Source organism: Asterias rubens, chromosome 18 (assembly GCF_902459465.1).
Source record: "Asterias rubens chromosome 18, eAstRub1.3, whole genome shotgun sequence".
NCBI lineage: Eukaryota > Metazoa > Echinodermata > Asteroidea > Forcipulatida > Asteriidae > Asterias > Asterias rubens.
The window spans coordinates 2,850,687-2,874,549 of record NC_047079.1 but is presented as its reverse complement, the minus strand read 5'-3'; the positions used below and the strand labels follow the sequence as shown (position 1 = coordinate 2,874,549).

Sequence of the window (23,863 nt, the reverse complement as noted above, 5' to 3'; positions counted from 1 at the left end):
CCAAATTTGTCAATATCTTTGTTCGGGGGGTGCCTGTTTTTATTTATAATATGTAGATGTCAAAGAAATATCTCATAGATGACACAAAACGAAAAAAAAATTTTTCTTATTAGTATTTCCTTCAATGCGAACCTTCACAGCGAGATGTGACACTGGCCAAAAAATGAGCTCAGTGCTTACTGAAAGTAGCGATGCTAGATGGCTCATGTTTGAATAGGCATGGGGGAACGCTGGTTGGGGAAGACTTCTCCACATGCCATGAGACCAATCCAAAATCTTTGTCGGCTTGAGCGGAGAAGCCCAGACTTCTCTCTCTTCATCAGTGTTTCGCTGCTGTTCACATTGCAGTCGATGGACACGAAACCCTCACAAGGGTTGAGAGAGAAAACAAAGGCAAATTCGTCAGATGTTTTGTTAACTGTGAGGGGCCATCTCAACGACTCAGAAGAAGCAGATTTCTTCAAGAGCTCCAGATTGTCTTCTTTCAGGAGTCGGGGGGCTTCTGTGCTGATGTCAGATACATACCCCGTAGGAGTTTGGCTGAGGGAGGGGGTTGGTTGTCAGTCGGGGGCAGGATGGGGCCATTTTCATCAACGTAAACATAACTGGACAATCGATGTTAAGGACAATTTTTAACTTTGAAGAAACTCTTCCCAATGGGTGAAGCTTGTACTAAGGCAAACTAAGAGCAATGAAATCAACCAATGGCAGGGTACTCTCAAGTTTGTGGGTTCCTCTGGATGCTACGTTAACCCTCCTACTGTTTGACCAATATTATCCAGTTTGGTTTTGAATGATTGCACGACCACACAGTTTTCAGAATAGGAACAAGCATCGAGGGTGCTAATCTGACCTGTTTGGGGCGGTTATCATTTGCAAAAAAAAATTGATTAACAATAAATGTGTTCATATGGTCAATGTATCACTAAAATAAATGGTGTATGAAAGGGTTAAAGCATGTTGAAGGCTTGAAGCTCTAAAAGGCATTGGACACCTTTGATAATTGTCAAAGACCAGTATTCTCACTTGGTGTATCCGTACTTATGCATAAAATAACAAACCAGTGAAAATTTGAGAAAAAACATCCTTGTTGAACAAATTTGGGGGCTTTCGGAAGCCTTAAAACAGCTTCAAGCCTGAAGTCTTTTATTATTTGAGTGAGAAATTACCTCTTTCTCAAAGACCACGTTACTTCAGAGGGAGCAGTTTCTCACAATGTTTTAAACCATCAACAGCTCTCCATTGCTCGTTACCAAGTAAGTTTTTTTGCTCACAACTATTGGGAGTAATTACCAATAAAGTCCAGTGCCTTTAATTTTGTTTCAAGTACAAAGAGTTATTAGAAGTAACCAGGTATCATTGAAAGGATACGGGAACCTCAGGACCCACAAGCTGTTACCAGAGAGCGTAATTCCATCTTCTGAGACACCCGGATGGAAGATAGGGCAGGGGTGGGGGCCAGGCCTCAGACGAGGGTTCAGCTTGATGTAGAGGGGTACATCTGGGGTGACAACAAAGGCCCGCATCAGCTGGCCAAGGGGCGGCTTGGTAGACCTGATAAACACAAACAGAAATTTGATGAGGTTTTTTGTATATGATGGGTTTGGGTACATTTTGTATGACATAAGCCACAATTGTCCAAAGAGTTATATTAAACTTCCACGGTTTAAAGATAATGAAGGCAGAAAGCTTCCCTTCAAATATTACTTGCCAAGGTCCTGTACATGCAGTTATGAGAAATAAATAAAGCAATGTCACGAAAATAACTTTTGTCTCAGTGAGACAAATTGTTTTTAAGCATACACAACACATTGCTCTGTGATCGCTGTGTTTCACTTTTTTTCTCAAAAACTTAAAGACTAATGAGACTAAAACTTCTATAGGTAAATTATATAACATAAATCTTCATTCATAGTGAGTAGGGATTCATGTCTTAGCCAAAAATCCTCGACCTACAAAAGGAATCCAAACCCTTATAACTCTTTTGAGAGCTATTCATTCTGTACACACAAAGCCAAGAAATGGCTCATTTAAAATTTGTTTAGTCAAAAATGTCTTGAAAAACAGTAGAAAAACAAAGAAATTTAACTAATTTTAGAATTGTAGGTCCTATTTTGACATGAGAGACACACTGCAGGTACTTGCCTACAAGGGCATGGATGGTACAGCGGCATGTCAGAGGTTACCAGCTTTGTACCGGTATCCTTCACAATGCCGCTACTGGTTGCCTTCACGATCTTATCCGGGCCGGAGCAGATGAATCTGTGCCCTCGTGGGCATTCGTACTCGTTACCTATGTAAGCACGTATGCTGGGATCACTGTTAGCGTCTACAAACATAAACATAAAAATAAATAAAAATTAAAGCCATTGGACCCTTTCGGTAAACAGTGTTGTCCAAGGCCCACACTTTGTGTACCACAACTTCTATATCAAAAAACAAACCTGTGAAAATTTAGACTCAATCGGTCATCGGAGTCGGGAGAAAACAACGGAAAAACCCACCCTTGTTTCCGCGCGTTTCGCCGTGTCATGACATGTGTTTCAAATAAATTCGTAATTCTCGGTAACGAGAATTTATATTGTTTTGCTGTTTTCTCAAAAAGTAAAGCATTTCATGGAATAATATTTCAAGAGAAGTCTTTCACCATTGCCTTCTGTAAACCCTGTAAGTTATTTGTAAATCTGTGAACTTTTTTATTTTTTTTTTTCTGAACCGAAAGGGTCCAATGGCTTTAAACCCTTAGTCACATGATGATTGAGAAGCTGTCTGCGTAACAATATGGATTTCTGAAGAAAGAAAAAAAAAAGGTTCAAGAGGTGAGAGTCATTGCTGACAAAAAGATCGGAGTATAGAAGGAAGGTATACGTTTGGTAAACACTTCTGAAGTTAATGGTGATAAAAACTTTCTTGGTTAGAACTACAGCGTTCGGTAGTATTCCATGAAGCTTTTAGGAACAGTATTCTCAGTGCTGGAGAAGTAGATCAAAGAACAAGATTTATTTTAAAATATCCGAAGAAAAAAAAAACAGCTCCCTTTTTTCTGACAGGCAGACATGAATTTCAGACTCAAGTCTAAAATTTCTCATCCGTATTATTTTGTAGATTAGTTGTTCTCATACCTTTGTGTCCCCTCTTGTCGCGGTGTTTGCCACCTTTACGGCCACCCCCGCTGGCAGACTCACTTGGTACAGGCCACGATGGATCCAGTGCACTTCCTTTGGGAATTGGAATATCCCATGGAAGTAGGAAGTTGGAATCCCTAAGGAAACCCGGCTGGTCAAGTCCTGAAAACAAAAAAAAACAAAAAAAATTCAGGAAATCCGCTCACTGATCGCACCAGTACAAAGCCTAAGAGTAGCTTATTACTGATCAAATTTACTCCAATATGAAGGGTAGCAATTCATGGTTCTAATTCTTGATTAATGGGAATATCCCATGGAAGTAGGAAGTTGTAATCCCTCAGGAAAGCCGGCTGGTCAAGTCCTAAAATCAGTGACCAAAACAAAACATAAAAACAAATTCAGGAAATCCGCTCACAGATCTCATTCAGAATAAAAGCGTGGGACCTACTTATTATTCATCACTTTTACTCCTACACGTATGGAAGCAATTAATGGTTCTTATCGGATTAACAACCATATTCAACGTAAGTTACCCATCCAGCATTATATAACAAAACGTCAAAGCTAAAATATTAACAATGACAAGACTTTTGCAGAGAGAACAATTAAACAAATATTTAAAAACATTGTTAATAAAAACTTACAATTACATAATTATCCTACATGTAATACGTTTATTTATATATCTGGCAATAGGATTGAGTGAGCGAATAAATAATATATAAAGCAAAACAACAAACAAACAAACAAACAAACAAACAAACAAACAAACAAACAAACAAACAAACAAACAAACAAACAAACAAACAAACAAACAAACAAACAAACAAACAAACAAACAAACAAACAAACAAACAAACAAACAAACAAACACCCAAACAAACAAACAAACAAACAAACAAACAAACAAAAAACAAACAAACAAACAAACAAACAAACAAACAAACAAACAAACAAACAAACAAACAAACAAACAAACAAACAAACAAACAAACAAACAAACAAACAAACAAACAAACAAACAAACATTAATCATATAAAGAATAAACAATATATATTTGGTTTGCGGTAACACCATGTGTGTTTCTACTTGCCGGGTAGAGTTTGTTCTTAGAGAACTGTCTTGCTTAATTCTACTTCCGCGGAGTAGATTGTTTGGGTGTTCGGGAGACTTCTCAGTTCTGAAAAGAACTGTCCTGCTTATTAACAATTACCTGGACGGATGGTATAGAAATAGGCTGGGACTACTACTTTAGCTTATAGGATCGTAATTAACTGTACTACCGCAGAGTCAGTTCTTGGGTTTGGTCTCAACGTTTCGACTAGCTTGCTCTAGTCTCCGCAAACCAAATATACATTGATACCTCACCATGCAATGCCTCAAATCATATATAAAAATAAACAAATTGATTAAATAAAGATAATTCAATCTAAATTAGACTTTAAGGGTAAGCCAACGACAAGAACATCATTGTTGTAAATAAATAGAAGAGGAAGTAAAAGAAGAAACGTAAAAGCATTCAAATGCGCAATCTAGTATAATAGACCCTTATCCAAGATTCAGATGAAATACATAACAAGCAATAATAGGGATTATACAAATCAAGTGGACAAATCAAGAAAAATTATGGGACATTTATAATACCACTAACTATTATGCCAAATGAAACAAATGAGTCCTAAGCAAGTTTTTTAATTGGTTGAAAGAACTACCCAATTTCATGGCTCTGCTTCCTGAAAGCAAAGAATCAGCGCTTACAGAAGCAGGGAATTCAGAGCTTACGTCAAGCGAATCTCACAGTTTAGCAAGGAATTTTGGCTTGTGCGTGTGCATAGTCAATGTAACTAGGCATGGTGCAGACACAAGCCTGCAATATTGTGTTCGAGGGAAGAAATTATATTGAAAAGAGGATTTAAGGATACAAAATGTTTCCGCTTCTCACCTTTGCTGGGGTTGTATGAGGAAGCTTTCCCAAGACATAATAAAGACCAGGACGAGAAGAGAGGCAGTAAGCTTCTTGGGGAGGTTGAGCACATCATGCCCTGAAGATACTCCGCCGTTGACGTCTCTCTCAAGTACTGGCGTTTCTCTGTTGAGAAAGAAGACAAAATAAGATGAAAGAGTTTTAAGCCCGAGCATAAAGTTGGCTTTCTTGTAAAACTGGGTAAGATTATGATGTTTCTCTGTTGAGAAAGAAGACAAAATAAGATGAAAGATGAACAAGTAAACAGTTTTAAGCCCAAGGCATAAAAATGACTTTCTTGTAAAACTGGGTTGAGATTGTACATCAAGTAAGGATGTTTCTCTATTGAGAAAGAAGACCAAATAGGATGAAAGATTAACAAGTAAATAGTCTTTTAAAAGCCCCAGGCATAAAGATAGTTTCCTTGTAAAACCATGTTGAGATTGTACATCAAGTAATGACATTTCTCTATCGAGAAAGAAGACAGGCTAAGACGAAAGATGAACAAGTAACAGTATCATATTTAAGCCCAGGCATAATGATAACTTTCCTGTAAAACTGGGATGAGATTGTATGTCAAGTAATGTCAAGTAATGACAAAATAGGACCAAGGATGAACAAGCTACGGCAACAGTTTTAAGCCTCGGAAAAAATATAACTTTCACATAACACTGAAGAAGCAAACAGATTTAAGCCCGGGGCATGAACATGACTATTTTGCTTTAAGATTACTGAATGTATCTCTATTGAAAAAGAAGATAAAATATTTAGGACAAAAGATGAACAAGTAATAACTGAGACAGGCGTATAAACAAAGAGCACTGTTAAATAAAGAGTATACTCTGAAGTTGCGAATCTTATTTCTGCTTTTTGCTTCTTTGTCTTACTGTCCTCTTACAAAAACATTCCTGTTATAAAGAGGCAAGTTGGCCAGTCCCAGCGATCTTGTCAGCGACAAGAGTCAACTATGCACAGTGTTACCACAAACATATCATATATTCACAATGTCAAGTTGTGTTTATTTTGTGTTCAAACAAAACTTAAACAACCTAAACATTATTTTTATCATCACTACTATAATAAATCCTTTAATCCTTTGAGATTACTGGATTATCTAATCCTAAAAAAAAAAAAAAATAGATACACATCAACTAATCCCCAATACGGTTGTCCATTCATCTTTTTTATTACCTTAGTATCCGTTAAGCAGACTCTAAAAAACATAACTCATTTGTTAAATAATAAATTTCCACAGTGTACATTTTATTACGACATAAAAATAGACCTTGAAAGTTTATTTTCTGAGTGCTTTATTTTTAGCCATTTTACACACAAAAGATTACTTTTTATTAAATAATTAACGTCTAAGTGTGCATCAAATTTCTGTGCCATCGACTGGAAGGACATACTTATTTTTATAAAGAGGGATGTTTTTCTCGCAAGCATTTCCTGGCAGGCAAGCTTAGCTGAACTTTATGTCGGAGTTTGGATACAGTCTTCACCAGAAGCTAGACCAGTTTAAGTGGTGGGCGATAAATCCAACGTTTTCTTAATCCACCAAGGGCGAGCAGATCAACAAAATGATTCATGTTTGATTATGGGGCACCGATTGCTGAAGTGAGGCAACTTTTTGTGTTATGGGGCCATGCAATAAGTTGAATGGCCTTTTGATTGTGTTCTTTCTCTGTGACATTTGATTCTCCTCATCATTAGCTGTGTCTCAGATCAATGCACTGTGGACAATATTTGGAAATCTGTGCTGGGCAGCACATCGTATTATGCTCAGAATGCTGGGCAAAAACTGTGAGTCCTGGGCGGGCCCGCACAGCACCGCCCACCGTGGCGACACCGAGTATCACGTTTTGTTTTACAGTTTTCAGACGACTTTTTGGCTTTACAAAGAAAAATTTCCCACAGCGGGGTTTGAGCCAGGGTTACCAATAATGCTTCTAAGAGTTATGTGTATTCCTATTAGTGTTTATTTTTCCTGCGTGGACATTACTGCTCCAGATTTTCGTCAATATCTCAAAAACGCAACAACCTTTTGAAATGAAACTTTTCACACGTTAGTTTTATTGTATAGATCTACACATCTACATTTATATATGAATAAAACAATCAAACGGTTCCAAAAACCAAAGATATACTTTTCCATAAGGTTTATCGCAACTCAGAACCGCAATGCATTATGGGTAGGCAGATGGGGCATTCGCTACAGCGATGTATGTTGTCATGCAAGATGTGCCCACGCATGGCCCATATCTTTGTTCTGGGTTCAACAGCGCCCTCTCTTGATACTTTGCTATTTGCGATAAACCTTTTTAAGCAGTTACCTCTACTGGTTTCCTGTGCTCCGTCGCCCGTGCTGAGTAGACTAGCAGTGCAGCTGTTGCCTGGCAACCCACTGTGTGCATCATGTGATAGCATGTCACCTGACTGGCCGAGACTTAGAGCTGGGCTGAAGGTGTTCGGAACACTCGCAGCGGAATCTAAAATGTCAAATAATGTCAAAAAAATAAGACTTTGTTAAAATCTTGAAGATCATCAATTAACGTAAAACTTACACGGTCTAATGATGATGGTAGTAGAAAACATCTCTTGAATAATTTATGTCTGAAGTGTCATATTTAATGAGAAACAAATAGTCTAATTTCGCATTTGAGTTTATCGCTCAGTAAGCGTTTTATTCATTTTTGTTTTGGCATCGTTTTTCCACTATTCTCTCGATTTCACAAAGAGTTAGGACTAGTCCTAACTTAGGACTAGTCCTAGGAGATATTAAAAATGTAAGGCTAGTCCTAAGTTAGGACGAGTAACTTGCCCTAACTCAAGATAAGACTGGTCTTAACTTAGGACAAGAAACTAATTCTAACTTGAGATTAGACTGGTCTTAACTTAGGACGAGTAACTTGCCCTAACTCAAGATAAGACTAGTTTTAACTCTTTGTGAAATCCACCCCTGGTCTTGGCATTGGTGCCCTTTTAAAAAGTTTTCCACAGACTTTTAGATCTAATAGAAGCTTGCCCTTTCTAAGATGAAATTCCAGTCCTGAAAAGTGATCCGATGTTTTTTCTTTTTTTGAAATGAAACTGAGAGCAGGTTGGCTCAGTGGCTTCTTTCCAAAAAGAAATTGGGCCAAGATCGCATAGTGAAAAGTTAGCAGCGAACATGCTCAAACTCACCATTCTTTAACTTCTCCGTCGACATCTTGCCCAGTGTATCCTCCTTGTTCTCAGGTTTGACGCCCCCCTCCTTCTCCCAACCCTTGGACTGCTCTTGGGTTGCCATGGCCAGCAGTATCTTGGAATCACGGCGTATCGGTTCATACAGCAGGAACTTGTGATGTCTCAGCTTACTGCAGCATCGATCTTCCATTCCGTGGAAGAAGTCGTAGTTGGCAAGCTGAGGAATAGGAATTCCTCATTTTATATTTTATATATTTTTAACCACGAGGGAAACTGACTGTTGCGTCCCAGATTGTACCGTAAACTTGGGTGTTATCACTGACTACAAGGCAGTTACAAGTTGTATGTAACAAAATACTTGGGTTAAAACAGTGTAAAAAGACACTGTGTTTAAAGGCAGTGGACACTATTGGTAATTGTCAAAGACTAGCCTTCACAGTTGGTGTATCTCAACATTATTCATAAAATAACTAACCTATGAAAATTTGAGCTCAATCGGTCATCGAAGTTGCGAGATAATAATGAAAGAAAAAAACCTTGTCACACAAAATTGTGTGTGTTTAGATGGTTGATTTCGAGACCTCAAGTTCTAAATCTGAGGTCTCGTAATCAAATTCGTGGAAAATTACTTCTTTCTTGAAAACTATGGCACTTCAGAGGGAGTCGTTTCTCACAATGTTTTATACCATCAACCTCACCCCATTACTCGTGACCAAGAAAGGTTTTATGCTTAAAATTATTTTGAGTAATTACCAATAGTGTACACTGCCTTTAATACCCTTCAAATGCAACATTCAATGGCGTCACATTTCAACCATAAAGTCTAGATTGTAGGATTGAGGGAAACATGTACTAGGTGACGAGTTCCAAAGAGATGCCGTACAAGAAATAAAGCTGTTGGAATGGCTCTTTGTTCTACATCTCACCAAAGACAGAGTGTATGGGTGAGAAGAAGCAGAACGTCTGGTTTCACGCTCAAACATTCTTAGTTATGGAGTATCAGATATAGAATGCGTATTTGGTTACCTTGAGGGTGAATGGATCGTCTCGTTGCGTCACCGTCTTCCCACAGTTACAAGCACATGGGGTGCGGTTATTATTGGTGTGAGGAATTATTGGTATGATGGCCTCTCGCTCAGGGTCGCTCACACTCTCCGGTAAGAGATGAAGCTGGGAAAAACAAAGGGTCATAGGTCAGGGGTTAATTAGCCATTTGTGCGATAGATTTGAATATTGTCGGGTGAATAGACCCTTCCCATGAAATATGTAAATTGCACATAGCGCGTGCGCACTAATGTTTTGGTTGGCAAAATGAGGGAACATCGCGTTGTTTTGTACACAGCTAATGGGTGCGTGACGCAGACGCGATTGCACGTCTGCTTAGTGCACAACTCTATGGTGTTTGCCAACCAACAGGGTCTGTACGCATGCGTGAATGTGATTAGCATATTTCATGGGAAGGGTCCATTCCTCAGACTAGTGAGACAGTTGCTATGCCACATGATTAGGGGCAAGCTTTTGCGTAGTTACATAAGAGACGGAGAATACCCATACACAATTCTGAATGGTTGTGCATGACACAATGGTACTAGGGTTTGCTCATCTTGAGGTTGCTATGCAAAGGCTTGCCCAAAACCATTTGACATAGCAACTGTCTCTGTAGTCTGAGGAATTAAATTGTAAGCGGTACATTGTGACTAAGCAAATAAAAACATCATCCACTGAGGTTTGTACCAGACATAATTGAAATCTAACTCCCAAATGGCTTATTGAAAAAAATATACACTTCATGTATAGTCATAGAACCCAGGACTTTCTAACAAACAGCATTAACCCTCCTACTGTCTGACCATTTAATATCTTCCAATGTGGTTTTGAATGATGAATAAACTACATGTATGCTGGCCTGGGTGAATGCATCTATGTGGTACACAGTCAACCCTCCTACTGCCTGACCATTCAGTATCATCCACTGTGTATTTAAATACTACTTATATAATATTCACGATTCTGGACGTCTGTGAGCGTACCTTATGAATGCAATGATGACCGGTGAAACTGACCACTTCACAGAGTTGACGTCCACTCTGCCAGAAGAGCTGGCACTCGGCCTGTAGCTGGTTAGCGTACTTCTCGAACGCTGGTCCACGAGCGTGCTGAGAGAAAACCTTCATGGCTTGTGCTAACTGTAAAAGAGTTAAATAGTGAATCCAATTGGGACATTTTTGAAGCCATTTATGCCAGGAAAAAGATACATTTCTCAGCTACACATTTCATAAAAGTTGCAGTTGTAGAACAGATAAATATGCCACTCTTAACGGACAATAAAAGTAATTCTCAAAGAACTAACCACTTTTGTAAAGTGCATATCACCGTGAGGTCCCTATGCGCCATCAGTATTTTCCTACTAGGTAGGACTACGTTTTTAAGTATGAGACCCATTTCTTTACATAGCTCGGCAGTGTCATGGCGAGCAGTTAAGAGCACCGGATTCAAGCTCTGGTTTGTGATCAGCTGAGTGTGGGTCCGAATCCCAGTCATGACACTTGCTACATAAAATTGGGGAGGTAGTGCTTTCTGCTCTACCAGCCAGGCTTTCGAATTGATGATACCCAAGCCTACATCCGTATGGACTGTGAAAGGGGGTAACCCTGTTTCAGCCCTAGGGGTAGGTGGCAATGGCATCTGGAAAAAAAACAATTGTAGCCCACACCCTGAGTGGCCTTCAGGCCTTGTGTGTCAGGCGACTTGCATAATTTTTTTTGTTTTTTTTGTTAAACATGTAATAGTTTACAAGGTGCTTTGGTGCAATATGCAGCCAGTCAAACCAGGAACACCAGGTTCTTTTATGTGCATTCACAACACGTGAGACTAATGGCTTTGCGTCCCATCTGAAGGACGAAGCATCTTGGTTATGTGTCTTGCTTAAGGAGACAAGAGTCACGACCGGGCTCGAACCCACACTCTGCTGATCAGAAACACCAGAGCTTGTGTCCAGTGCTCTTATCCGCTAGGCAAGTATACTTACCCTGCTACCATGGACTGTGCTGGTATAATGAGATGGTGCACCCTCTTGATACGTCCTGGTTGCTATGGGGAGCACCTTGTTACATCGCCTGTCGTCAAGAACAACAAATAAATGCAGGAGTATTACTAGCTGTGATAATAATAATAATAGTAGATATTTATATAGTGCTTTATACACCCGAATAGTGCTTTATACATCGACGGACGTCTCAAAGTGCTGAAACATACAGTATTTCCTGCAAGGTATGTGGGACTAGGTTTTTTAATTATGAGATCTACTCCTTTTACTGGGGCAAACCCTTTCTCTTTTCGATAAGTGCACTGGGTTCTTTTACGTGCATTACACAACACACGGGACCAACTTCTTAACATCCCATCCGAAGGAAAAAGATATGGTTAAGTGTCTTGCTTAAGGACACAAGTGTCACGGCTGGGGGGTTCGAACCCACACTCTGCTGATCAGAAACACCAGAGTTTGAATTGGGTGCTCTTAATCGCTCCACCACGTCACTTTATAGTTTTTGAGTTTTAAAGTCTAGGGAAAATACATTTGTTTCTCACAACACAAACCTCAAACATGTCTGCAACCGAAAGACTTCAACAAAACTTTATTTGAATGTGGAATGAAGATTAATATATATAGCTCTGTGGCTAATTATGCCCAAGTTGTTGAAAACAGGCCTCGCAATAACCAGCAGCACCCAGCAATTGCCGCAGTGCCCTGTGAATTTGCTGTGTTGCCCTCTGCGAGGTTCCAATACAACTTAAATTGTCCACATAGAAGTGCCCCTTACGAGAGGAAAATTGCCGTGCCCCTCCAAGAGGGCAGGTCAAGGCCTGTGAAAATACACATTTGTTTGGACTGATCGGTAATTGAGTAAAACAAAACAGAACAATAATACTTACGCCTCCGAGAAACGCATGTCCAGGTCAAGGGCAGAGGTCATGGCATTGAAGTGACCTATGACCTTTGGTTCAGTGGAATCCGACATGAAGAAGTCGTAGAGTTTACTGGACACATCGTGCCATTTGTTGAAGCTCAGGGGCTAACAAAATAAAACAATAACAAAAAAAACTATTTGAGAAAAAAAACTCAAGCTGTACTTGTCAGATAGATTTCACACGGTGACGTTCCGAGCATGAGCACATTCCCAAAGATCAATGGATTTACTAGGGGTGCGTTCAACTCTGGCAAAACAATGCCACATTACGCAAAGTTTTCAAAGGACCACATTGGGCATGAAATGCATTTGCGAGAGGAGGTTGTCTGTGAGTATTCGCAAGCTTTAAAAACATGGATAAAGCAGGCACTTTCTTCAGGCACGACTTGTACACAACAATCAATGGAACACAGTGTAAAATTTTCCATCTGACCAGTGAAGTATCTTGCCTGCTGGAAAATGTCCTGGAATGTAAAAGGTCACTCTTGTTTTAAACAGAGGTTAAATGCACTGGACACCTTTGGTAATTGGCTAAGAACAGTATTCTCACTTGGTGTGTCCCAACATGTGCATATAATAACAAATCTGTGCAAATTGGACTCAATTGGTCATCGCAGTTGCAAGAGAATAATGAAAGAAAAACACCCTTGTTCCACAAATTTGTGCAGCTTTCAGATGCCTAATAAAAGGCTTTTTTTGTTATTTGTGTGAGAAATTACCTCTTTCTCAAAAACTACAGTACCTCACAATGTTTTATACTATCAACAGCTATCCATTGCTCGTTACCAGGTAAGTTATTATGCCAACAATTGTTTTGAGTAAGTTCCAAACGTGTTCAGTGCCTTTAAGATCTATACAATAATTTATTCCACTGGTTCAATTTTTTTTAATTTTAAACTCACCTCAAGTTGTGATGTAGATGACCCTCGTCCCAACCCTTCATCGAATCCCTTCCCATCAAGCACCATACTGGTGTGATCCCATAGAAACGACCTGAGGTCACTCGAGCTGCTAGTCTCCTCTAAAGAGGGTAGAGAGTCAGTAAAGATCTGGAACTGAGTGGATGGTGTTGATGTTGGTGATGGAAAGGATGATCCCTGCTGCGTCTTGGAATCTGAAGAAACAAACATTCATTCATGATACATAATATTTAACCCTCGTACTGTTTGACCACTAAATATCATTGAATGATATTTTTGAATGATAAACTGTGCCAGCTTACAATATGGTGAATGCATCTACACAGTCAACCCTCCTACTGTTTGACCACTCAATATCATCCAATGGGGTTTTTGAATGATAAACTGTGCCAGCTTACAATATGGTGAGTGCATCTACACAGTCAACCCTCCTACTGTTTGACCACTCAATATCATCCAATGGGGGTTTTTGAATGATAAACTGTGCCAGCTTACAATATGGTGAATGCATCTACACAGTCAATATTCCTACTGTTTAACCACTCAATATCATCCAATGCGGTTTCTGAATGATAAACTATGCCAGTGTACAATATGGTAGAGTGTCATGGCCGAGTGGTAAAGAGCATCGGAATCAAGTTCTGGTGCTGATTCACCGGAGTGTGGGTTCGAATCCCGGTCATGACACTTGTGTCCTTCAGCAAGATACTTTACTATAATTGCTTCTCTTCACCCAGGGGTATAAAGGGTACCTGCGAGGGTAGAGGTTGATATTGTGTATGAATTAAAGCCACAAGCGCCTTACAGGCAGCTCAGGGCTGTATACTCCCAAGGGAGCTGAGAATAGGGATGATATTGGCCCCATGACCAGGGCACTAATGTAAAGAGCATTAATACGGTTATTGTAAAATGCCCTATATAAAAATTTGTTATTATAATGGTATCATGTGGTGAAAGCATCTACACAGTATACAGTCAACCCACCTACTATCTCCCCATTCAAATACCCACTGTGGTTTTCAATGATAGATTTATCAACAGAATGTAATGAATTAAACAAAACAAAATCACCACATATATAAAGACATACCTTTCCGAAAGGCAGGGAAATTCTTGTTTAGTTCTGATATTAACAGCTCTAATGGGTCCGTGGCCTGACACTGCTGGTCCAAAAAATACACAAAAGCCTGGTTCCCAGGAACAGTGAAGAGACAGTGAGATCTGAAAAGTCAAGCAAAGATCACAGCTGAATAAAACGTGATCAAAACACCATTTGCTTCCTAGGTTGTATTGTAAAGTGGCCGCGATCCCTGGCTACAGGCAGTATACATTTGTATGACTTCTGACTGGCATCCCAAAACAAAGATAGTGACAAAATAGGGAGTCCGCCATTTCTAGATAGCTCAGTTTGTTGAAGATTCATATCCCCCCTCTAGTCTACTAATTTTGTCTTCGTTCATGCCAAAAATGAAAAATATATATTGAAAACATATATTTAAAAAACAGAATGAATGTAATAGATTGAAATTTGCATCAAGGACAAAGAACATTATTTGGGGTTTTACCCATAAACACTGACGTGTGTTACCACAGCATACTCAGTTCTTTCTCGAGCTCTGTGAAAAAATCACAGGCATATTACTCGGGTGGGATTCAAACCCATTTGAGGAATGAATGTAGAAAGAGTTGATTAATTACTTACAAATTATTGGTCAAGATACGACTTTTGCGAAGCAATCTATAAATCTGATCTTCAAGTGAATGTTGTAGAAGCTTACGTGGAGACCATCTCTGGAAAAAGGCAATAAAATATACAAAAATTGAACGCATGCGAGTGTAAGTGAAATCTCAATTCTTTTGAGGTCGAGTGTCATGTGAAATCTTAAGTGCTGTGAGGTCAAGTCTCACTCGAAGTCTCACGTCATTTGATCGAGTCTTTGCAGTCGAATCTTAAGTGTTATCTCAAGTCTTTTGAAGTTGAGTCTCAAGAAAAGTCTCTAGTCTTTGAGGTCCAGTCTCAAGTGAAAAATCAAGTATTTCAAGCATCAAGTCAACATAGCCAAGTCCAAATCAAGTCCAAAGTTCCAAACAACAGGGAGAGTCAAGGTAGGACAGTAAAGAGCTGCTTCTTACCTTGTATTTGGACTTTAAGAAAGAGACAGAAGTATTTGAGTTTAACTCATCTTCCGCCATGTCAGTCTGAGGATGAATAAACATAAATAAATGTCAACATCTTCATATGGTTTTTCTCGTACTCTTATTATTATTAATATTATTATTTATTCGGCCAAGATTTCAACAAACAGTACAAGATACAATATTACCGTACTAAAGAAATATAACAGTATAAGAAACAACGAATGTAAACTTATGACGCCTAGAACAATTGTAAACCAATGATTTAATGAGACAGAGCACTGGCAATCAAGCAAGACAATTTTAAAAACAGACAGGACAAGCCCATTCTAAGATGGCCAGGATTAATAAAAGTGAACCTTACCACCGTGACTCGAAAGCCTATCAATCCAATCTTAAAATGGGAATAGAATCTTTAACAAACATTTAAAAACAGTAAAGATTAACTTTGGAAAATAATAAATATGAAGAACAAGGTCCTTATTACAAGACCTCCTATTGCCACAATTCACATGGGCCCCATTTCATGGGCTGCTTTCCGCCGAGTAATGCACTTGCGATCACTGCTCTTCACTTACAGGGCAAGTGCCGAATTTCTTCGCTAGCTGTGCAAGCGAAGAATGCCTAGCACGCACAAAAACAAAAATTTCCTGCTAACCTGTGAAATACACTTGACATACGTGTGGAATTCCCTGCTTCCATAGGCACCGAATGTTTACTTACGGTAAGCAGAGCCATGAAATTTTGCCATGACGTCATCTTCGCAATAATATTGGTCGCACTATTTTGGGAGTCAAAGTCCCAGCGTGTTATACACTGTAGTGCGCATTTTAGGTTGCGCAGCATTAAAATTTTGGAACTCAAAAAATGGCAGGACAAGCAGAGAGTAGTGCATGGGATATATAGCCCTCACCAAATAAACAGCTTTCTCCCCAAAGTGGTAGTTCTTACCTGTTGGCAAATGAAGAGCAACCTCGGCGTGCAGAGACGGCCATTATTTTTAAGCTCCTTACTCACTTGAGTCTCCTTGAGGAGGTTTGTGACTGTGGGAACTAACTTCTCCCTACAAATAATAAATAAAAAATAAACAAACCTTTATGTCAGATTTATATGTTAAAGTGTTATTTATAGTTAATAAATGGTGATAAAACACACTTCTTTAGTTGTTTGTAATCATCGGTCATCTTCAAAGCTATCAGTTTGAGAGCACACTTCAATATAGCCTGAACATCTGACGTCACACTTCGAGGCTCGTGAATAACGCCAAAGAGCGGCCTCCAGCCGGCGCGTACATGCACCTTTGACCTACATTCATTTCACATAGAGATACGCAGTCAAATTCTATGGCGGACGTGATAGGAGTGTACTGTTTGGGCATCTATGGAAAGCTTATGTCACTGTCCAAGTGTATCCAATGATATCATTATATCACTGGATCTGAGTAGCAGGTACCTGTCTTTAGGGGCCCAGTCCAAGTACAATATGGCTGTCGACTTGGCAACTGCCTAGTAAGCAACACAAGAGGGCAGTATGACAATCATTGTAAAAACAGGGAACCCCCAAACTGTGGAAAACCTATGGAATCAGGTAGGGACTAAAAACTCATGGGAGACTCTGGTCTAAGGGCAGGATTGGAACCAGGGTCCACCAGAGGTTAAAATGCAGGGAAAGAAACCACTGTCCCAGTCTGATGCACCTTAAATTTTGTTCCATTTCATTTCTCTGCATTTCATTTAATTTCATTTCATTTAGTTATGGTGAAGCGAAAGAATGTCAGAAAAATTAAACTTAATCTTTCAACTAACCAGGAACCCCCCATTGATAGAAGACAAGGAAGGAAGTTTCAGTTTTAGATGTGGGTGGAAACCCCAGAGAGTTATCAAGGAAAGACTCCCACAGCCAGGTAAAACCCAATCCACATTGTGCCCCAGTGGGATTCAAACCAGATGCAAAGAAAGTAACCACTACACCAAACTGACCACCCAATGTTCAAAGTTTTAAAAACAATTTGATTTAATAATCAAACAGACAGCTTACCTCAAACTCTCCAGAGCTCTAAATAGCTGCAGGTAACTGATGTCAAAAGTGTTCTTGGGATGAACAACCTGGAAAGTCAAGCAAAAAATATAGTCAATCACTTTTTCTTCTTTTCATCTCCAAGATCAAACAATTTTTTTTGTTTTTGTCTGGCACTTTCTCTACAGGTGTCTCAAACAGCTTATTATTATAATTTTGTTCAGACAGGTTTTTGAAGTTTTTTGAATTATGAGACCAATTTATGTACCAACTTATAAGAGTTTACAAGTTGCTGCGGCGCAAGTTGTTTTTACTCTTCGGATTGTTTTGTAAGGTCCTTGTATTTTCATGAGTTTGGACTGCTGTATATTTCCCTGTTGTAAAATTTTCATATTTTTATAATTATTTTGTTATGCGCTTGTGTACATTTTATGGAATGGGCGCAATATAAATGAATAAATTATTATTATTATTGTTATTATTCAGCAGCCACTGCCAGAAACACTGGGGCAAACCCCTTCTATTAGCAATGGAACAGGGTTCTTTTAAATGGTGTTACACAACACATAGAAAGCAATGGCTTTATGTCCTGTCTGAAAAACAAAGCAATAACGTGTAAGTTTCTTGCTTAAGAACACAAGTAAGTGTCAAGAACTGGACTTGGAACCACACTCTGTTGATCAGATACACCGAAGCTTTAGTCAAGTGCTCTTGAAAGTTTGGCCACGACACACCACAGTTGATAATAAACCCTGATTCAGAAACACCAGCGCTTGAAACCAGTGTGCTTGACCGCTCGGCCATGACACACCACGTAAGCATCCCACTATTGGTAAAATATTCCTTAAATTTTTTGCGACTTTCTTACCATCATGATATGACAAACTGAGAACATGAAGAGTAGGGCCCTGGCGTGGCTTGTACTGTGGTCCTTCCAGTACGCATGACAATCCTGTAAATGGAACATAAATTATGACGGAGAATTTCTTAAAACAGCCTAAATTCCTGAGCTACTTATTTTGTGGTCATTTGAACCGTGTTACCTGTAACAACACATGTTCACAAACCAACCATTCAGCGTTTGGCTGTGATTCATGTTCTTTTTAACAAACCATTTTTGAAATGAAATGAAATGAACAACGAAGCTTAAACTTCCACACAGGTTTTTTTTTATTTGTGAATTTTAAGACCCATTTGTGTGACACCATGTAAGGGTTTTACAAGGTGCTGCAGCTCATTCAGCAGCCACTGCTAAAGTGTAATTAGGTTTTTTAAAAAGCATTACACAACACATTGGACCAACGAAAAATGTCAAGACTGGGACTCGAACCCACAATCTGCCGAGTCCAGTACGCTTGACCGCTCGACCATTTGACGCAACACATAACTGTGGAAGTGTTGTGGCTGAGTGGTTAAGAGCACTGAATTCAAACTCTGCTGTTTCTGATCAGCAGAGTGTGGGTTCGAATCCCCAGCCGTGACACTTGTGTCCTTAAGCAAGACACTTAACCATCACGTAATGCATGTAAAAGAACCCAGTGCACTTAATCAAAAAGAGAAGGGGTTTGCCCCAGTGTTCCTGGCTGTGGCTGCTGTATGCACTGTAGCATAATGTAAACCCTAATAAAGGGCCAAAATAATTGGGTCTCAGAATTCATCACTGCAATAACCTATCTTTCTGAAAGTTTGTATACGCTCAGCGCCTTGCGTACCTCGTTTGGTACGCCATAAAAGACTTCAATATTATTATTAACTGGAGTCAGGGGAGTGCAAATAGATGCTACACAGAAGTGAATGTGTGCGAGGTTGTGTAATACTTACTGCATTGGACAGGTTGTGTTGCATTTGTCTGCAGAGACGTGATAGGATGGGCGTGTCGTAAAAGGACACGAGATGCAGATAGAGGACTTTATGCTCTGCATCGTAGTGACACTCAATATTACACTAGTACAAAAGATATGACAAAACACACTTTTATAATATAACATGAAATTTTTTTCTCAGAACCCTTCCTGGTTAAATAAACAAATAAAACACTTTTGATCTCTGCTTGTGCTCCATGGTCATAAAGGGTTGATGTGGCTGGCTGCCAAAGGCGCCCTTGCATGCCTGCTTCTCGAACACATTGTAGCTGCATCCTTCGCAATTCAGCTCTTAGCTGCGTGTAAGGACGATTAGCCTCCAAAATTATTGTTATTACATGTATATTATTATTATTAAAGTATGCCCACTGTTTGAAAAACAAACCTCCCTCTGGAAAAATAAAACACTTTAGATCTCTGGCTGTAAACGCGGTCATAATGGGTTGATGTGGCTGGCTGCCAAAGGCGCCCTTGCATGCCTGCTTCTCAAACACATAGTAGCTGCGTCCTTCGCAATTCAGCTTCTCAGACTTCGAGTAAGGACAATTAGCCTTCCAAATTATTGATACTGTTATCATTGATTTGGGTTTGAAGAATTTTGTTTTACTAGGGCATGATCTGAACCAACGACGTCCGGTTTAACTCAACCAACTGAGCTATCAAGGTCTATGCTGACTGTCTCCCGATGGTGTCAATACCTTTGTTTGGGCTGCCAGTCAGAAACAACTGGGATTGAAAATTTGTTCTTATTGAACAGGATTTGAACCAACGACCTCTGGTTTAACGTGCTGGCACTCTACCAACTGAACTATCCAATCCTATGTTGACGGTCTCTCGATTTAGTCAATATCTTTGTTTAGGGCTTCCAGTCAGTCGGAAACCATACAACTGTAAGCTGCTGTGTAGCCAGGGATCACACCCATGTTTTTATCATACTCACATTTTCAACATCCGTGTCCTTTTGGCTGATACCTCTCTGATCCTATCCAAAGCAAAAAATGAGTTTGTCAGCAAAAAGTTTTTAAAATAAGGAATGCCTACACAGTTCTTGCAAAACTTTACACAACAAACACAATATGAAATTGAAAATGTATGGTTACAGTGATCCTAATAAGGCACACGTAGAGTCTCAAAGTTTCTAGAAGTACGAAAACCCGATCTACATGCAAGGCTTCAGAGCGGAAATCGAACCAGGGTCGACAGAGGTGAATGGTAGGGAGGGAACTACTGAGCTGAGCCTAGACTAGTACCTTAATGTGCTGGAACTTATTGGTGTTGATGACATCATTTAACATCAAACCCTTGGAGCGGTGGCTCTTTCCAAATACACCAACGACACAGATATTATCATCATACTCGGCTTTCCTGTAAGAAGTACACAAAACAATCGAGATTACAATTCCCATCAAAACTTGAATTCATGAAAATGAACAAAAAGGAGGGTATATCTTTGGTACTCCTCAGGCCTGTATGCCTCGTTTTTGAAAGGGCAAGTGCACCAAGGCATTTTCTCTTTGGTAAAAGGCACCCTATGAGGAACTTGTAAATTTCTACTTGAGCATTTCAATGGCACCAAGGCAAAGGCAAGGGGCAACGGAGGTAAAAGGGGTGTTATAATGTTAACGTGCGTGTGCGCGCTGTCCGTTTGCATTGCACGACGTTCACTCATAATGGTGCGCACGCACTGTAGCACTGCAACATTGTAACACCGCTTTTACAGAATGGTTTAGCCCAACAACAAAATAATGCGTTTGATGCAACAGGTTCAAAATATGAACCTGGGAATTTGCTCCGGGATCTGGTAAGTTTTTGTCAATTTTTCTTCGAAATATTTCCTAAATGGTGTTTTGAGTATTATGGCAGGCTGCATTAGACATTGCAGATTCAGTTTGTACCCTCAGAATTTGTGTCATGATTTTTGAAAGTGGTAAAAATGGGGCAAATCTGGTGACTAGCTGTCGAAGTTGTACGTGTTGGACCAGATCAACCGTTTCCGCTCGAAACAAACTCGTAACCCTCCGGCCGTCGGGAGGAGGGTTACGTTATCGCAACTACTATCCTTGGCCACACAAGTGGGGCTATAGATTGACCTATCCCATGTGATCGAAGTTTCCTCGTATAGCACAAAACAATTGATAAGCACAGAAAGTATTGCATAACAGAAATAGTGTGACGTGAGACGGAGTTCACATCTATTTTGTCTCACTTAATTATTGTGTATTTCTCCATAAATAAGTAGAGAACTTACCTTTGAGATGTAAAATTTAATTCATGTAAAAACAAGTGATATTAATCCGTACAATTCTCATAGATTACTTTAGTTCTATGCGACGAGATGATCGTTGTATGGGCGCCGCCATTGTACAACTCAGTTCATTAATATTCATTAGGTCTAGGACACGTGATTCGTCATACCAAATAAGGGAGAGCTTGTAAAAGTGCAGAAAGACCTGGTTTTATTCATAAATAAGTTCACAATCATTACTTGTCTTAGTCTCGATTTATAAAACCTTACAACTTTCCTTTTATTAAGGGTTTATTGCAAATGTTGTCTGCTCTTTCGTAGCGCGCGAATCCTATTTTGCGTGGCTGCCTTCAGCCAATCAAAAAGCGGTAAGAAATTCGCGGTCTATATAAAGGGAAAGTTTTACAATGTATGTTCAGTTGCTGTAATAGAAGCTGTCCTAAATTATCAGGTTAGTGTTGTTTTGTTTATAACTTGAAATGAAATGCACCCAGATTATTGCTCTTTCTTGATTTATTTACGACAAATGTTTGAAGATTGCTGGAAATTATAGTGTCATATTATTTTACATCTCAACACTCAATATAAAAGATTTTTGGCTATTATTTGTGGAACTGTTTGTGTGCTGTATTTTACGTGAATATTGCTTAAATAAATCTCTCTATATAAATATTGTGTGCTGAATTATCGGATATTTTGGGCCACTCTTTACTGAATATCAGGAGAAAATTATCGGGTTATTGTGCATAAATTATGCTTATTATTTAGTCAGTTGCTGTAATAGAAGCTGTCCTAAATTATCAGGTATGGGGACAGCGGCAGCAACTCACTCACTCACCCTTAAGTACGGACTCCGCATTTGGAGTTACTCAACAACCGACTCCGCATTGCGAGTCGTAATATCAACTATGCTTTGGGCCGAACATTAATTTATATACAATGTATCAACTCCGCATCGAGTCATTAACTACTATGGGGTCGGCGGAGCCACAGTATAAATCCAGCCAGGGGCTGAAGGTATAGCTTTGGCTAATACTCGTCAGATATGACTCCGCATCAGTATTATTAACTACTATGGGGTCGGCGGAGCCACAGTATAAATCCAGCCGGGGGCTGAAGGTATAGCTTTGGCTAATACTCGTCAGTAATGACTCCGCATCAATATTGTCTACTACTATGGGGTCGGCGGAGTCACAGGATAATTGCAGGCGGGGCTGATACTCGTCATAACTTGACCCGCATCAGTATTATTAGAACTACTTGTTTAATGGCTCAGGGAGTCAAGGTTAATTCCAGTCTAGGACTGAAGGTGGAGCTTGGAGCTACTACGCCTTTAACGACTCGGGGAGTCAAGGTTTATTCCAGCCTGGGGCTGAAGGTATATTAGTTATTATAGGAACTATTAGTACTTGTCATTTACTCCGCATTTTGAGTCAGACTAGATGGTTCGGCGGAGTAAACACAGTTAATGGAAAGGGGATCAGCACTAGCCATCTATAACCAGTCCAAGAACTAGAAGAGAGTAATCCCAGCGAGGAGCTGATAATAATATGGGCGGATTAACACGTCCTACACTTAGTGTGTGCCAGTGGTTTTTATTATAAATGATGTAAATAGAGAGACGTCTCACAGCAGTTTTCAGAGTTAATAATTTTGAGGGTTTTATGAGTTAAATAAATAATTGTTGAAACTGTTAGACATGTGTCAATTCCAAGTTTTTGAGTCCATTTCTTCACTTAATAATTGCAAGCTGCCTGGTTATATATTTTAGCCCAACGGACTTGGGGAAGTTAAATTTATTTGTATCACGGTGATAAGTGGTAGGAGATACTGTAGAGAGAGACAGCGCCCCCACCGACCACCGCGTCACAATAGGTTTACCAGCCAAATAAAATGAAGATTACATTGTTTTAACTAGATAAATAGTTTTGACTGGTGCCCCACTAAATTTTTGCTTAGCAAAGAAACAGCATTATGAAATGAATTGGCCAGAAGTTGCAGAACGTAAAATATTTTTATTTCAAAACGAAATATTTTCCCTTTCTTCGTAATCTTGGAAATATACAGCATACTCACACATGGTTCGACAGAAAAGCATACTGAAACCAGCATGTCCTACTATCTTCCGTCATTTCTTCTTCAAGACAACTCACAAATGCATCAGTTTCTCTGGCTTTCTCCACAAACTATGTGTTGTGCTTGACATGTGGTATGGCGCCCTCTGTCGTTTTCTAAAGAAAACCTGTGGGGGAGGGGCGTACGGACGGAGGGGGAGGGGGGGCTGGATGGAAGGAGATTCCTTCGTGTGGGAATGACAATATCATTCTACATCCATGCTACATTATATACAGTGTGCTCGAAACAAAGTTGTTTATAGAAATAAAATACTGACGTTTGGCAATTTGCACCATCCGTTTCGAAAACATGGGTTTTCCTTTGGA

The 23,863-nt window shown here is 39.5% G+C and overlaps 1 protein-coding gene across 1 annotated transcript; it reads right to left on the bottom strand.

The window, feature by feature from the left end:
• On the bottom strand, positions 1-23,629 carry LOC117302200 (protein smg8-like). The gene is made up of 22 exons (XM_033786017.1): positions 23,499-23,629; positions 20,428-20,542; positions 20,118-20,159; positions 19,137-19,259; positions 18,184-18,267; positions 17,337-17,404; positions 16,251-16,362; positions 15,297-15,362; positions 14,866-14,954; positions 14,254-14,384; positions 13,146-13,357; positions 12,209-12,348; positions 11,304-11,391; positions 10,306-10,461; positions 9,302-9,445; positions 8,273-8,492; positions 7,423-7,578; positions 5,069-5,215; positions 3,123-3,287; positions 2,146-2,329; positions 1,372-1,554; positions 1-605 (listed from the first exon to the last, which is right to left on the bottom strand). The coding sequence occupies exons 1-22, from the start codon at positions 23,552-23,554 to the stop codon at positions 485-487; spliced, it is 2,802 nt and encodes a 933-aa protein (XP_033641908.1). The 5' UTR covers positions 23,555-23,629; the 3' UTR covers positions 1-484.
• Between the last annotated feature and the right edge of the window lie 234 nt (positions 23,630-23,863).

Coding starts and splice junctions, on each gene's coding strand:
- LOC117302200 (XM_033786017.1), bottom strand. CDS start 23,554: ATGACGGAAGATAGTAGGACATGCTGGTTTCAGTATGCTTTTCTGTCG. Junction 9,446..10,305: donor GTCATCATTGCATTCATAAG/GTACGCTCACAG, acceptor TGTTTTTCCCAG/CTTCATCTCTTACCGGAGAG. Junction 7,579..8,272: donor GACGGAGAAGTTAAAGAATG/GTGAGTTTGAGC, acceptor TTGACATTTTAG/ATTCCGCTGCGAGTGTTCCG.